The sequence below is a fragment of the Cryptomeria japonica genome, chromosome 10 (genome assembly GCF_030272615.1).
Source record: "Cryptomeria japonica chromosome 10, Sugi_1.0, whole genome shotgun sequence".
Classification (NCBI taxonomy): domain Eukaryota; kingdom Viridiplantae; phylum Streptophyta; class Pinopsida; order Cupressales; family Cupressaceae; genus Cryptomeria; species Cryptomeria japonica.
Window position 1 is genome coordinate 450,716,847 of NC_081414.1, and position 16,957 is coordinate 450,733,803.

The 16,957-nt window shown below is 39.8% G+C and overlaps 1 protein-coding gene across 1 annotated transcript in view; it reads right to left on the bottom strand.

Moving 5' to 3' along the window:
* Window positions 1-3,960: 3,960 nt before the first annotated feature.
* Window positions 3,961-16,957, bottom strand: part of LOC131859024 (photosystem II CP43 reaction center protein-like) — a 37,073-nt gene continuing 24,076 nt past the window's right edge. The window contains 1 exon segment of the mRNA XM_059212535.1: window positions 3,961-4,535. Coding sequence (XP_059068518.1) covers window positions 3,961-4,535 — 575 coding nt within the window.

Consider the following 16,957-nt stretch of genomic DNA (forward strand, 5'->3'; position numbering starts at 1 on the left):
AACATTGATTTGGGTGTTTTGAAACTAGTGCTCTCGAGCCACATGCTCCAAAACGAGTTTCTAAGAGCACGATGTGCATCAAAATCACCTTTTGACACTACAGGCTCCAGAATAGGGACTTGCATCTCAAAAGCTTGTTGTGCCTCCAAACACCAATTTTGATGCTTCAAAACCGATGATTTTGAGGCATAAGCTCCAAAACAAGGTTCTAAGAGCACGATGTGCGTCAAAATCAAATTTTGAGGCTACCGGCTCCAGAATCAGGACTTAGATCTTGAAACCTTGTTGTGCCTCCAAACATCAATTTTGATGCTGCAAAATTGGGGCTTTTGAGGTACAATTTCTGGAACAGGGTTCTAAGGGCACAATGTGCATCAATTTTGAATTTTGATGCTACTGGCTCTAGAATAGGGGCTTGCATCTTGAAACCTTGTTGTGCCTCAAAACACTGATTTTGATGATCCGAAACGAGGGCTTTTGAGGCACAAGCTTCGAATGAGGTTTTAAGAACACGATCTGCGCCAACATCAGATTTTGACGCTATCGACTCTATAATCGGGACTTGCATCTTGAAACTTTGTTGTGACTCCAAAAATTGATTTTGATGCTCCAAAACTGGGGCTTTTGAGGCGCAATTTCTAAAACAGGGTTCTAAGGGCACAATGTGCATCAAACTTGAATTTTTATGCTACTGGCTCTAGAATAGGGGCTTGCATCTTGAAACCTTGTTGTGCCTCAAAACACTAATTTTGGTGATCCAAAACTAGGGCTTTTGAGGCACAAGCTTTCGAAATGAGGTTCGAAAAGCACGATGTGCACCAAAATCAGATTTTGATGCTATAGACTCTAGAATCAGGACTTACATCTTGAAACCTTGATGTGCCTCCATACATTGATTTTGATGTTCCAAAACTGAGTCTTTCAAGGCACAAGCTCTGAAATGAGCTTCTCAAAGAATGATGTGTGTCAAAATGGAATTTTAGGCAGAAGCTTCGAAATGAGGTTCTAAGAGAATTATGTGCACCAAAATTAGATTTTGATTCTATTGACTCTAGAATCAAGACTTGCATCTTGAAACCTTGTTGTGCCTCAAAACATTGAATTTGATGCTCCAAAACTGAGTCTTTTGAGGCACAAGCTCTGAAATGAGCTTCTCAAAGAATGATGGAATTTTGACGCTACTGGCTCCGGAATAGGGACTTGTTTCTTGAAACCTTGTTTTGCCTCAAAATGTTGATTTTGATGTGCCAAAATCAATGCTTTCAAGGCACAATTTCCGAAATGAGGTTCTAAGAGCATGATGTACATCAACATTGCATTTTGACTCTACCCACTCTGGAATTGGGACTTGTGTCTTGAAACCTACTTGTGACTCCAAACACTAATTTTTATATTACAAAAATGAGGCTTTTGAGTCACAACCTTCGAAATGAGGTTCTAAGAACACCATGTTTGTCAAAATCGTGTTTTGATGCTATCAGCTTGAGAATTGGGACTTGTGTCTTGAAACCTTGTTGTGCCTTTAAACAGTGATTTGGGCGTTTTGAAAGTGGTGCTTTCGAGCCACATGCTCCGAAACGAGTTTCTAAGAGCATGATGTGCATCAAAATCGCGTTTTGACACTACAGGCTCCGGAACAGGGACTTGCGTCTCGAAAGCTTATTGTGCCTCCAAACACCAATTTTGATGCTACGAAACCGATGATTTTGAGGCATATGCTTGAAAACAAGGTTCTAAGAGCACGATGTGCGTCAAAATCAAATTTTGACCCTACCGGCTCCAAAATCAGGACTTGCATCTTGAAACGTTGTTGTGCCTCCAAACATCGATTTTGATGCTCCAAAATTGGGGCTTTTGAGGCACAATTTCTGAAACAAGGTTCTAAGAGCACAATATGGCTCTAGAATCGGGGCTTGCATCTTGAAACCTTGTTGTGCCTCAAAACATTCATTTTGATGCTTTGAATTTGGGGCTTTTGAGGCACAAGCTTCGAATGAGATTTTAAGAGCACGATGTGCGCCAAAATCAGATTTTGACACTATTGACTCTATAATCAGGACTTGCATCTTCAAACTTTGTTGTGACTCCAAAAATCGATTTTGATGCTCCAAAACTGGGACTTTTCAGGCACAATTTCTAAAACGGGGTTCTAAGGGCAATGTGCATCAAACTTGAATTTTGATGCTACTGCCTCTAGAATAGGGGCTTGCATCTTGAAACCTTATTGTGCCTCAAAACACTTATTTTGATGATCTGAAACCAAGGCTTTTGAGGCACAAGCTTCGAAATGAGGTTCTAAGAGCACAATGTGCACCAAAATCAGATTTTGATGCTCCAAAACTAAGTCTTTCAAAGCACAAGCTCTGAAATGAGCTTCTCAAAGAATGATGTGCGTTAAAATGGATGCTACTGGCTCCAGAATAGGGACTTGTTTCTTGAAACTTTGTTGTGCCTCAAAACATTGATTTTGGTGTGCCAAAATCAGGGCTTTCAAGGCAGAATCTCCGAAATGAGGTTCTAAGAGCATGATGTACATAAAAATTGCATTTTGACTCTACCCACTCTGGAATTGGGACTTGTGTCTTGAAACCTTGTTGTGACTCCAAACACTAATTTTTATGTTCCAAAAATGAGGCTTTTGATTCACAACCTCAGAAATGAGGTTCTAAGAACCCCACGTTTGTCAAAATCGTGTTTTGATGCTATTAGCTTGAGAATTGGGACTTGTATTTTGAAACCTTGTTGTGCCTTTAAACATTAATTTGGGTGTTTTTAAGCTGGTGCTTTCGAGCCACATGCTCTGAAACGAGTTTCTAAGAGCATGATGTGCATCAAAATCAGGTTTTGACACTACAAGCTCCGGAATAGGGACTTGAGTCTCGAAAGCTTTTTGTGCCTGCAAACACCAATTTTGATGCTTCGAAACCGATGATTTTGAAGCATAAGCTCCAAACTAATTTTTATGTTGCAAAAATGAGGCTTTTGAGTCACAACCTCCGAAATAAGGTTCTAAGAGCATGATGTGCGTCAAAATCAAATTTTGACGCTACCGGCTCCAGAATCAGGACTTGCATCTTGAAACCTTTTTGTGCATGTTTTGAAACTGGTGCTTTCAAGCCACATGCTCCAAAACAAGTTTCTAAGAGCATGATGTGCATTAAAATCACGTTTTGAAACTGTAGGATCCAGAATAGGGACTTGCGTCTCAAAAGCCTGTTGTGCCTCCGAACACCAATTTTGATGCTTTGGAACCGATGATTTTGAGGCATAAGCTCCAAAACAAGGTTCTAAAAGCACGATTTGCGTCAAAATCATATTTTGATGCTACCGGCTCCAGAATCAGGACTTGCATCTTGAAACCTTGTTGTGCCTCTAAACATTGATTTTGATGCTCCAAAATTTGGGCTTTTGAGGCACAATTTCTGAAACAGGGTTCTAAGAGCACAATGTGCATCAAAATTAAATTTTGATGCTACTGGCTCTAGAATCGGGGCTTGAATTTTGAAACCTTGTTGTGCCTCAAAATATTGATTTTGATGCTCTGAGTCTGGGGCTTTTTAGGCACAAGCTTCGAATGAGGTTTTAAGAGCACGATGTGCGCCAAAATCAGATTTTGACGCTATTGACTCTATAATCGAGACTTGCATCTTGAAACTTTGTTGTGTCTCCAAAAATCGATTTTGATGCTCCAAAACTGGGTTCTAAGGGCACAATGTGCATCAAACTTGAATTTTGATGCTACTGGCTCTAGAATAGGGGCTTTCATCTTGAAACCTTGTTGTCCCACAAAACATTGATTTTGATGATCCGAAACCAGGGCTTTTGAGGCACAAGCTTTGAAATGAGGTTCTAAGAGTACGATGTTCACCAAAATCAGATTTTGATGTAATTTACTCTAGAATCAGGACTTGCATCTTGAAACATTGATCAATAAAGATAATATCTAGTTTTATCTCTGGTTTAATTAAGAGGGGACATGGAAAGAACGGGTTCAAAATCATGATCAATTCCTTTTTCAAATCCTGCTGCAACTGCACGAGCTCTTCCTGCATGCCACAAATGACCTACGAAAAAGAAAACTCCTAGAACAAAATGAGAGGTGGCTAACCAACCTCGAGGTGAGACATAATTGACTGCATTAATCTCGGTAGCTACACCACCCATAGAATTTAAAGAACCTAAAGGAGCATGAGTCATATATTCTGCTAAACGTCATTCTTGTCAAGGTTGTATGTCTTTTTTTAGCTTACTCAGGTCCAAACCATTAGGACCTCTTAGAGGTTCCAACCAGGTAGCACGAAGATCGAAAAAATGCATCGTTTCCCCTCCAGAAATAATTTCTCCAGTAGGAGAACGCATAAGATATTTACCTAAACCAGTAGGCCCTTGGGCAGACCTCACACTAGCTCCAAGACGTTGGTCTGCAACTAGAAAAGTAAATGCTTGTGCTTGAGAGGCCTCTGGGCCGGTAGGTCCATAGAACTCACTGGGATAAGCTGTATTGTTAAACCAAACAAAACAACAAGCAATGAAAACTGATTTTGATACTCCAAAACTGAGTCTTTCGAGGCACAAGCTCTGAAATGAGCTTCTCAAAGAATGATGTGCGTCAAAATGGAATAGGGACTTGTTTCTTGAAACCTTGTTGTGCCTCAAAACACTGATTTTGATGATCCGAAACCATGGCTTTTGAGGCACAAGCTTCAAAATGAGTTCTAAGAGCACGATGTGCACCAAAATCAAATTTTGATGCTATTGACTCTAGAATCAGGACTTGCATCTTAAAACCTTGTTGTGCCTCCAAACATTGATTTTGATGCGCCAAAACTAAGTCTTTCGAGGCACAAGCTTTTAAATGAGCTTCTCAAAGAATGATGTGCGTCAAAATGGGATTTTGATGCTACTGGCTCCGGAATAGGGACTTGTTTCTTCAAACCTTGTTGTGCCTCAAAACATTGATTTTGATGTGTCAAAATCAGGGCTTTCAAGGCACAATCTCTGAAATGAGGTTCTAAACGCATGATGTACATCAAAATTGCATTTTGACTCTACCCACTCTGGAATTGGGACTTGTGTCTTGAAACCTTGTTGTGACTCCAAATACTAATTTTTATGTTCAAAAAATGAGGCTTTTGAGCCACAACCTCCGAAATAAGGTTCTAAGAACACCATGTTTGTCAAAATCGTGTTTTGATGCTATCAGCTTGAGAATTCGGACTTGTGTCTTGAAACCTTGTTATGCCTTTAAACATTGATTTGGGTGTTTTTAAACTGGTCCTTTCGAGCCACATGCTCCGAAACGAGTTTCTAAGATCACGATGTGCATCAAAATCACGTTTTGACACTACACGCTCCAGAATAGGGACTTGCAACTCGAAAGCTTGTTCTGCCTCCAAACACATATTTTTATGCTTCGAAACCAATGATTTTGAGGCATAAGCTCCAAAACAAGGTTCTAAGAGCACGATGTGCGTCAAAATCAAATTTTGACGCTACCGGCTCCAGAAGCAGGACTTGCATCTTGAAACCTTGTCGTGCCTCCAAACATCGATTTTGATGCTCCAAAATTGGGGCTTTTGAAGCACAATTTCTGAAACAGGGTTCTAAGAACACAATGTGCATCAAAATTAAATTTTGATGGTACTGGCTCTAGAATCGGGGCTTGCATCTTGAAACCTTGTTGTGCCTCAAAACATTGATTTTGATGCTCTGAATCTGGGGCTTTTGAGGCACAAGCTTCGAATGAGGTTTGAAAAGCACGATGTGCGCCAAAATCAGATTTTGACGCTATTGACTCTATAATCAGGACTTGCAGCTTGAAACTTTGTTGTGACTCCAAAAATCGATTTTGATGCTCCAAAACTGGGGCTTTTGAGGCACAATGTTTAAAATAGGGTTCTAAGAGCACAATGTGCATCAAACTTGAATTTTGATGCTACTGGCTCTAGAATAGGGGCTTGCATCTTGAAACCTTGTTGTGCCTCAAAGCACTAATTTTGGTGATCTGAAACCAGGGCTTTTGAGGCACAAGCTTCCAAATGAGCTTCTCAAAGAATGATGTGCGTCAAAATGAAATTTTGACGCTACTGGCTCCAGAATAGGGAGTTGTATTTGAAACCTTGTTGTGCCTCAAAACATTTATTTTTGATGTACGAAAATCAGGGCTTTTAAGGCACAATCTCCGAAATGAGGTTCTAAGAGCATGATGTACATCAAAATTGCCTTTTGACTCTACCAACTCTGGAATTGGGACTTGTGTCTTGAAACCTTGTTGTGACTCCAAACACTAATTTTTATGCTCCAAAAACGAGGCTTTTGAAGCACAACCTCCGAAATGAGGTTCTAACAACACCATGTTTGTCAAAATTGAGTTTTGACGCTATCAGCTTGAGAATCGGGACTGGTGTCTTGAAACCTTGTTGTGCCTTTAAATGTTGATTTTGATGTTTTGAAACTGGTGCTTTCGAGCCACAAGCTCCAAAACAAGGTTGTAAGAGCACGATGTGCATCAAAATCACGTTTTGACACTACAGGCTCTCGAATAGGGACTTGCGTCTCGAAAGCTTGTTGTGCCTCCAAACACCAATTTTGATGCTTCAAAACCAAAGATTTTGAGGTGTAAGCTCCGAAACAAGGTTCTAAGAGCATGATGTGCGTCAAAATAAAATTTTGATGCTACCGGCTCCAGAATCAGGACTTGTGTTTTGAAACCTTGTTATGCCTTTAAACATTGATTTTGATGTTTTGAAACTAGAGCTTTCAAGCCACACGCTTTGAAATGAGGTTCTAAGAGCATGATGTGCATCAAAATCACATTTTCAAACTATAGGCTCTGGAATAGGGAGTTGCATCTTGAAAGCTTTTTGTGCCTCCAAACACCAATTTTAATGCTTCGAAACCGAAGATTTTGAGGGATATGCTCCAGAACAAGGTTGTAAGAGCACGATGTGCATCAAAATCAAATTTTGACTCTACCGGCTCAAGATTCAGGACTTGCATCTTGAAACCTTGTTGTGCCTCCAAACATCAATTTTGATGCTCCAAAACGGGGGCTTTTGAGGCACAATTTCTAAAACAGGGTTCTAAGAGCACAATGTGGATCAAAATTGAATTTTGATGCTACTGGCTCTAGAATCGGGGCTTGCATCTTGAAACCTTGTTGTGCCTCAAAACACTGATTTTGATGCTCCGAAACTGGGGCTTTCAAGGCACAAGTTTCAAAATCAGGTTCCAAGAGCACGATGTGTGCCAAAATCAAATTTGATGATATTGACTCTAGAATCAGGACTTGCATCTTGAAACCTTGTTGTGCCTCCAAATATTGATTTTGATGCTCCAAAATTGGGTTTTTCAAGGCACAAGCTCCGAAATGAGCTTCTAAGAGAATGATGTGCGTCAAAATGAAATTTTGACACTATAGTCTCGAGAATAGGGACTTGCTTCTTGAAACCTTGTTGTGCCTCAAAACATTGATTTTGATGTTCCCAAATCAGGGCTTTCAAGGCACAAGCTCCAAAATGAGGTTCTAAGAGAACGATGTATATGAAAATTGCGTTTTCATGCTACGGAGCCTGGAATTGGGACTTGTGTCTAGAAACCTTGTTGTGCCTCTAAACAATAATTTTTATGCTCCAAAAAGGAGGCTTTTGAGGCACAACCTCCGAAAAGAGGTTCTAAGAAAGCCATGTTTGTCAAAATCGTGTTTTTACGCTATCAGCTTGAGAAATGGGACTTGTGTCTTGAAACCTTATTGTGCCTTTAAACATTGATTTTGATGTTTCAAAACTGGAGCTTTCAAGCCACATGCTCCGAAATGAGGTTCTAAGAGCACGATGAGCATCAAAATCATGTTTTGACACTACAGGCTCCAGAATAGGGACTTGCATCTTGAAAGCTTGTTGTGCCTCCAAACACCAATTTTGCTGCTTGGAAACCAAAGATTTTGAGGCATAAGCTCCAAAACAAGGTTCTAAGAGTACGATGTGCGTCAAAATCAAATTTTGACACTACTGGCTCCAAAATAAGGACTTGCATCTTGAAACCTTATTGTGCCTCGAAACATCGATTTTGATGCACCAAAACTGGGGCTTTTGAGGCACAACTTCTAAAAGAGGGTTTTAAGAGCACAATGTGCATCAAAATTGAATTTTGATGCTACTGGCTCTAAAATCAGGGCCTGCATCTTGAAACCTTTTTGTGCCTCAAAACATTGATTTTGATGCTCTAAAACCGGGGCTTTTGAGGCACAAGCTTCAAAATGAGGTTCTAAGAGCACGATGTGCGTAAAAATCTGATTTTGATGCTATTGACTCTAGAATCAGGACATGCATCTTGAAACCATGTTGTGCCTCCAAACATTGATTTTGATTCTCCAAAAATTGGTCTTTCGAGGCACAAGCTCTGAAATGAGCTTCTAAGAGAGTGGTGTGCGTCAAAATGAAATTTTGAAGCTACAGGCTCCAAAATAGGGACTTGCTTCTTGAAACCTTGTTGTGACTCAAAAAATTCATTTTGATGTTCAAAAACTAGGACTTTTGAGGCACAATTTCTAACAAAGGGTTCTAAGAGCACAATGTGCATCAGAATTGAATTTTGACACTATTGTCTCTAGAATTGGGACTTGCATCTTGAAACCTTGTTGTGCCTCCAGACATTGATATTGATGCTCCAAAACTGGGTTTTTCGTGGCACAAGCTTTGAAATGAGCTTGTAAGAGAATGATGTGTGTCAAAATGGAATTTTGACGCTACAGAATCCGGAATAGGGACTTTCTTCTTGAAACCTTGTTGTGCCTAAAAACATTGATTTTGATGTTCCAAAATCAGGGCTTTGAAGGCACAAGCTCCGAAATGAGGTTCTAAGAGCACGATGTACATCAAAATTGCATTTTGACGCTACCAACTCTGGAATTGGCACTTGTGTCTTGAAAGCTCGTTGTGCTTCCAAACACTAATTTTTATGCTCCAAAAATGAGGCTTTTGGGGCACAACCTCCGAAATGAAGTTCTTAGAACACCATGTTTGTCAACATCGTATTTTGACTCAATCAGCTTGAGAATCCGGACTTGTGTCTTGTAATCTTGTTGTGCCTTTAAACATTGATTTTGATGTTTTGAAATTGGAGCTTTCGAGCCACACGCTCTGAAACGAGGTTCTAAGAGCATGATGTGCATCAAAATCACGTTTTGATACTACAGGCTCTGGAATAGGGACTTGCATCTTGAAAGCTTGTTGTGCCTCCAAACACCAATTTTGATGCTTTGAAACCGAAGATTTTGAGGCATAAGTTCCAAAACAAGGTTCCAAGACCATGATGTGCATTAAAATCAAATTTTGATGCTACCGGCTCAGGAATCATGACTTGTATCTTGAAACCTTGTTTTGCCTCAAAACACTGATTTTAATGCTCCGCACCTGGGGCTTTCGAGGCACAAGCTTGAAAATGATGTTTTAAGAGCACAATGTGCCCCAAAATAAGAATTTGATGCTATTGACTCTAGAATCGGGACTTGCATCTTGAAACCATGTTGTGCCTCCAAACATTGATTTTGATGCTAAAAAACTGGGTCTTTTGAGGCACAAGCTCTGAAACGAGCTTCTAAGAGAATGATGTGCGTCAAATTGGACGAATGTTGATGCTGCAGGCTCCGTTATAGTGACTTGCTTCTTGAAACCTTGTTGTGCCTCAAAACATTAATTTTGATGTTCCAAAATCAAGGCTTTCAAGGCGCAAGCTTCGAAATGAGGTTCTAAGAGGACGATGTACATCAAAATTTTGATGCTACCGACTCTGGAATTGGGACTTGTTTCTGGAAACCTTGTTGTGCCTCCAAAGACTAATTTTTATGGTCCAAAAATGAGGTTTTTGAGGCACAACCTCCGAAATGAGGTTCTAAGAACACCATGTTTGTCAAAATCATGTTTTGACGCTATCAGCTTGAGAATCAAGACTTGTGTCTTGAAACCTTGTTGTGCCTTTAAACATTGAATTTGATGTTTGGAAATTGGAGCTTTTGAGCCACACGCTCTGAAACAAGGTTCTAAATGCACGATGTGCGTCAAAATCAAATTCTGACGCTACCAGGCTCCAGAATCAGGACTTTCATCTTGAAACCTTGTTGTGCCTCCAAACATCGATTTTGATGCTCCAAAACTAGGGCTTTTGAGGCACAATTTCTAAATAAGGGTTGTAAGAGCACATTGTTCATCAAAATTGAATTTTGATGCTAGTGGCTCTAGAATCTGTGCTTGCATCTTGAAAACTTGTTGTGCCTCAAAACACTAATTTTGATGCTCCAAAACTAGGACTTTCTTAGCACAAGCTTCAAAATGAGGTTCTAAGATCATGATGTGCACCAAAATCAAATTTTGATGCTATTGACTCTAGAATCAAGAATTGCATCTTCAAACCTTGTTGTGCCTCCAAACATTGATTTTGATGCTCCAAAACTGGGTCTTTTGAGGCACAAGCTTTGAAATGAGCTTCTAAGAGCAATGATCTGCGTCAAAATGGAATTTTGATGCTACAGGCTCCAAAATAGAGACTTGCTTCTTGAAACCTTGTTATGCCTCAAAACGTTGATTTTGATGTTCCAAAAAGAGGGCTCTCAAGACACATGCTCCGAAATGAGGTTCTAAGAGCACGATGTACATCAAAGTTATGTTTTGACATTACCGACTCTGGAATTGGGACTTGTTTTTGGAAACCATGTTGTGCCTCCAAACACTAATTTTTATGCTCCAAAAATGAGGTTTTTTTTGCACAACCTCCGAAATGAGGTTCTAAGAACACCATGTTTGTCAAAATTGTGTTTTCGTGCTATCAGCTTGAGAATCAAGACTTGTGTGTTGAAAGCTTGTTGTGCCTTTAAAGATTGATTTTGATGTTCTGAAACTAGAGCTTTCGAGCCACATGCTCCGAAATGAGGTTCTAAGAGTAGGCTATTCATCAAGATCATGTTTTGGTTGTACAAGCTCTGGAATAGGGACTTGCGTCTTGAAAGCTTGTTGTGCCTCCAAACACCAATTTTGATGCTTCAAAACCAAAGATTTTGACATATAAGCTCCAAAACAAGGGTCTAAGAGCATGATGTGCGTCAAAATCAAATTTTGACACTAGCGGCTCCAGAATCAAGGTTTGCATCCTTAAACATTGTTTTGCCTCGAAACATCAATTTTGATGCTCCAAAACTGGGGATTTTGAGGCATAATTTTCTAAAATAGGGTTCTAAGAGCACAATGCACATCAAAACTGAAGTTTGATGGTACTGGCTCTATAATCGGGGTTTGCATCTTGAAACCTTGTTGTTCCTCAAAACACTGATTTTGATGCTCCGAAACTGGGGCTTTCGAGGCACAAGCTTCAAAATGAGGTACTAAGAGCACGATGTGCGCCAAAATCCGATTTTGACGCTATTGACTCTAGAATCGGCACTTGCATCTTGAAACCTTGTTGTGCCTCCAAACATTGATTTTAATGCTCCAAAACTAGGTATTTTGAGGCACAAGCTTGAGAATCGAGACTTTTGTCGTGAAACATTGTTGCACCTTTAAACATTGATTTTGATGTTTTGAAACTGGAGCTTTCGAGCCATACGCTCCGAAACGAGGTTCTAAGAGTAGATGTGCATCAAAATCATGTTTTGACACTATATGCTCCATAATATGGACTTTCATCTTGAAAGCTTGTTGTGCCTCCAAACACGAATTTTGAGGCTTCGAAATTGAAGATTTTGAGGCATAAGCTCCAAAACAAGGTTCTAAGAGCACGATCTACATCAAAATTGTGTCTTAATGCTACCGACTCTAGAATTGGGACTTGTGTCTTGAAACCTTGTTGTGCCTCCAAACACTAATTTTTAAGCTCCAAAAATGACGCTTTTGAGGCACAACCTTCGAAATGAGGTTCTAAGGACACCATGTTTCTCAAAATCATGTTTTGAAGCTATCAGCTTGAGAATCGGGACTTGTGTCTTGAAACCTTGTTGTGCCTTTAAACATTGATTTTGATGTTCTAAAACTGGAGCTTTCCAGCAACATTCTCCGAAATGAGGTTCTAAGAGCACGATGTGCATCAAAATCACATTTTGAGAGATAAGCTCCAAAACAAGGGTTTTTGACGCACAATTTCTAAAATAGGGTTCTAAGAGCACAATGTGCATCAAAATTGAATTTTGATGCTAGTGGATCTAAAATCGGGGCTTGTATCTTGAAACCTTGTTGTGCCACAAAACACTGATTTTGATGCTCCGAACCTGAGGCTTTCGAGACACAAGCTTCGAAATGAGGTTCTAAAAGTACGATGTGCACCAAAATTAGATTTTGATGCTATTGACTCTAGAATCATGACTTACATCTTGAAACCTTGTTGTGCCTCCAAACATTGATTTTGATGCTTGAAAACTAGGTCTTTCGAGGCACAAGCTCCGAAATGAGCTTCTAAGTGAATGATGTGCCTCAAAAAGGAATTTTGACTCTAAAATTAGGATTTAAACACTAATTTTTATGCTCCAAAAGCGAGGCTTTTGAGGTACAACCTCTGAAATGAGTTTCTAAGAACACGATGTTTGTGAAAATCGTGTTTTGATGCCATCAGCTTGAGAATCGGTAGTTTTGTCGTGAAACCTTGTTGTGCCAAAATCAGGGCTTTCAACGCACAAACTTCAAAATGAGGTTCTTAGAGCAAGAGGTACATCAAAATTGGGTTTTGACGCTACTGACTCTTCAATTGGGACTTGTGTCTTCAAACCTTTTTGTGCCTCCAAACACTAATTTTTATGCTCCAAAAATGAATCTTTTCAGGCATGACCTCCGAAATGAGGTTCTAAGAACACCATGTTTGTCAAAATCTTGTTTTGACGCTATAAGCTTGAGAATTGGGACTTGTGTCTTGAAACCTCGTTGAGCCTTTAAACATTGGTTTTGATGTTTTAAAACTGGAGCTTTTGATCCATACACTCCGAAATGACGTTCTAAGAGCAAGATGTGCATCAAAATTATGTGTTGACACTACAGGCTTCGAAATAGGGACTTGCATCTTGAAAGCTTGTTGTGCCTCCAAACACCAATTTTGATGCTTCGAAACCAAAGATTTTGAGGCATAAGCTCCAAAACAAGTTTCTAAGAGCACGATGTGCACCAAAATCAAATTTTGATGCTACCGGCTCCAGAATCAGGACTTGCATCTTGAAACCTTCTTGTGCCTCGAAACATCGATTTTGATGCTCCAAAGTTGGGGCTTTTGACGCACAATTTCTAAAACAAGGTTCTAAGAGCACAATGTGAATCAAAATTAAATTTTGATGCTACTAGCTCTGGAATCGAGGCTTGCATATTGAAACCTTGTTGTGCCTCAAAATCACTGATTTTGATGCTCGAAAACTAGGGCTTTCAAGGCACAAGCTTCGAAATGAGGTTCTAAAAGTACGATGTGCTCCAAAATCAGATTTTGACACTATTGACTCTAGAATCTTGACTTGCATCTGGAAAGCTTGTTGTGCCTCCAAACATTGATTTTTATGCTCCAAAACTGGGTCTTTCAAGGCACAACCTCCGAAATGAGCTTCTAAGATAATGATGTGCGTCAAAATTGAATTTTGACACTACAGGCTCAGGAATAGGGACTTACTTCTTGAAACCTTATTATGCCCCAAAACATTAATTTTGTTGTTCCAAAATTAGGGCTTTCAAGGCACAAGATTTGGAATTAGGTTCTAAGAGCACGATGTACATCAAAATTAAGTTTTGACGCTACCGACTCTGGAATTGGGACTTGTGTCTTGAAACCTTGTTATGCCTCCAAACACTAATTTTTACGCTCCAAAAATGAGGCTTTTAAGGCATAACCTCCAAAATGAGGTTCTAAGAACACCATGTTTGTTAAAATCTTGTTTTGACGCTATCAGCTTGAGAATCGGGACTTGCATCTTGAAACCTTGTTGTGCCTTTAAACATTGATTTCTATGTTTCAAAACTGGAGCTTTCTAGCCACATGCTCTGAAATGAGGTTCTAAGAGCACGATGTGCATCAAAATCACGTTTTGACACTACAGGCTCTGGAATAGGGAGTTGCATCTTGAAAGCTTGTTGTGCCTCCAACCTGGGGCTTTTGATGCACAATTTCTAAAATAGGGTTCTAAGAGCACAATGTGCATCAAAATTGAATTTTGATGCTACTAGCTCTTGGATCGGGGCTTGCATCTTGAAACCTTGTTGTGCCTCAAAACACTGATTTTGATGCTCTGCAACCAGGGCTTTCGAGGCACAAGCTTCGAAACAAGGTTCTAAGAGCATGATGTGCGTCAAAATCAGATTTTGACGCTATTGACTCTAGAATCGGTACTTGCATCTTGAAACCTTGTTGTGCCTCCAAACATTGATTTTGATGCTCCAAAACTGTGTCTTTCAAGGCACAATCTTCGAAATGAGATTCTAAGAGAATGATGTGCATCAAAATGGAATTTTGATGCTACAGACTCCAAAATAGGGACTTGCTTCTTGAAACCTTGTTGTGCCTCCAAAACTGGGTCTTTCGAGGCACAAGCTCCGGAATGAGCTTCTAAGAGAATGATGTGCATCAAAATCGACTTTTGACGCTATAGGCTCTGGAATAGGGACTTGCTTCTTGAAACCTTGTTGTCCCTCAAAACATTGATTTTAATGTTCCAAAATCAGGTCTTTCAAGGCACAAGCTCTGAAATGAGGTTCTAAAAGCACAATGTACATCAAAATTGCGTTGTGCTATGGAATTGGGACTTATGTCTTGAAACCTTGTTGTGCCTCCAAACACTAATTTTTATGCTCCAAAAATGAGGCTTTTGAGGCACAGCCTCCGGAATGAGGTTCTTAGAACACCATATTTGTCAAAATCGTGTTTTCGTGCTATCAGCTTGAGAATCGGGACTTGTGTCTTGAAACCTTGTTGTGCCTTTAAACTTTGATTTTGATGTTTTGAAACTAGAGCTTTCGAGCCACACACTCCGAAACAAAGATCTAAGAGCACGATGTGCATCAAAACACTACGCTCTGGAATAGGGACTTGCATCTTGAAAGCTTGTTGTGCCTCCAAACACCAATTTTGACGCATAAGCTCCAAAACAAGGTTCTAAGAGCATGATGTGCGTCAAAATCAAATTTTGACGCTATCGGCTCCAGAATTAGGACTTGCATCTTGAAACCTTGTTGTGCTTCCAAACATCGATTTTGATGCTCCAAAATTGGGGATTTTGAGACACAATTTCTAAAATAGGCTTCTAAGAGCCCAATGTGCATCAAACTTGAATTTTGAAGGTACTGGCTCTAGAATCGGGGCTTGCACCTTGAAACCTTGTTGTGCCTCAAAACACTGATTTTGATGCTCTGAAATTGGGGCTTTTGAGTTTCAAGCTTCAAAATGAGGCTCTAAGAGCACGATGTGCGCAAAAATCATATTTTGACGCTATTGATTGTAGAATCGAGACTTGCATTTTTAAACTTTATTGTGCCTCTAAATATTGATTTTGATGCTCCAAAATTGGGTCTTTCAATGCACAAGCTCCGAAATGAGCTCCTAAGAGAATGATGTGCGTCAAAATGGAATTTTGATGCTACAGGCTCTGGAATAGGGACTTGCTTCCTGAAACCTTGTTGTGCCTCAAAACATTGCTTTTGATGTTCGAAAATCAGGGCTTTCAAGGCACAAGCTCCGAAATGAGGTTATAAGAGCACGATGCACATCAAAATTTTGTTTTGTCGTTACTGACTCTGGAATTGGGACTTGTGTCTTGAAACCTTGTTTTGCCTTTATACACAAATTTTTATGCTCCAAAAATGAGGCTTTTGAGGCACAACCTCCGAAATGTATTTCTAGGAACACCATGTTTGTCAAAATCGTGTTTTGAAGCTATCAGCTAGAGTATTGGGACTTGTTTCTTGAAACCTTATTGTGCCTTTAAACATTGATTTTGATGTTTTGAAACTGGAGCTTTCGAGCCACTTGCATCAAAATCACGTTTTGACACTACAGGCTTCGGAATAGGGACTTGCGTCTTGAAAGCTTGTTGTGCCTCTAAACACCAATTTTGATGTTTCGAAACCAAATATTTTGAGGCATAAGCTCCAAAACAAGGTTCTAAGAACACGATGTGTGTCAAAATCAAATTTTGACACTACTGGCTCCAAAATTAGGACTTGCATCTTGAAACCTTGTTGTGCATCCAAATATCGATTTTGATGCTCCAAAACTGGGGCTTTTGAGGCACAATTTCTAAAATATGGTTCTAAGAGCACAATGTGCATCAAAATTGAATTTTCATGCTACTAGCTCTAGAATCGAGGCTTGCATCTTGAAACCTTGTTGTGCCTCAAAACACTGATTTTGATGCTCCGAAAATGTGAGGCACAAGCTTCAAAATGAGGTTCTAAGAGCACGATGTCTGCCAAAATCAGATTTTGACACTATTGACTCTAGAATCGGGACTTGCATCTTGAAACCTTGTTGTGCTCCAAAACCGGGGCTTTCGAGGCACAATCTTTGAAATGACGTTCTAAGAGCACGATATGCACCAAAATAAGTTTTTGATGCTATTGACTCTAGAATCAGGACTTGCATCTTGAAACCTTATTTTGCTTCCAAACATTGATTTTGATGCTCCAAAACTGGGTCTTTCAAGGCATAAGCTCCGAGATGACCTTCTAATACAAACATGTGTGTCAAAATAGAATTTTGACGCTAGAGGCTCCGGAATAGGGACTTGATTCTTGAAACCTTGTTGTGCCTCAAAACATTGATTTTGATGTTCCAAAATCAGGGCTTTCAAGGCACAAGCTCCGAAATGAGGTTCTAAGAGCATGATGTACATCAAAATTGTATTCTGACGCTACTAACTCTGGAATTGGGACTTTTATCTTGAAACCTTGTTGTGCCTCCAAACACTAATTTTTATGTTCCAAAAATGAGGCTTTTGAGGCATAACCTCTGA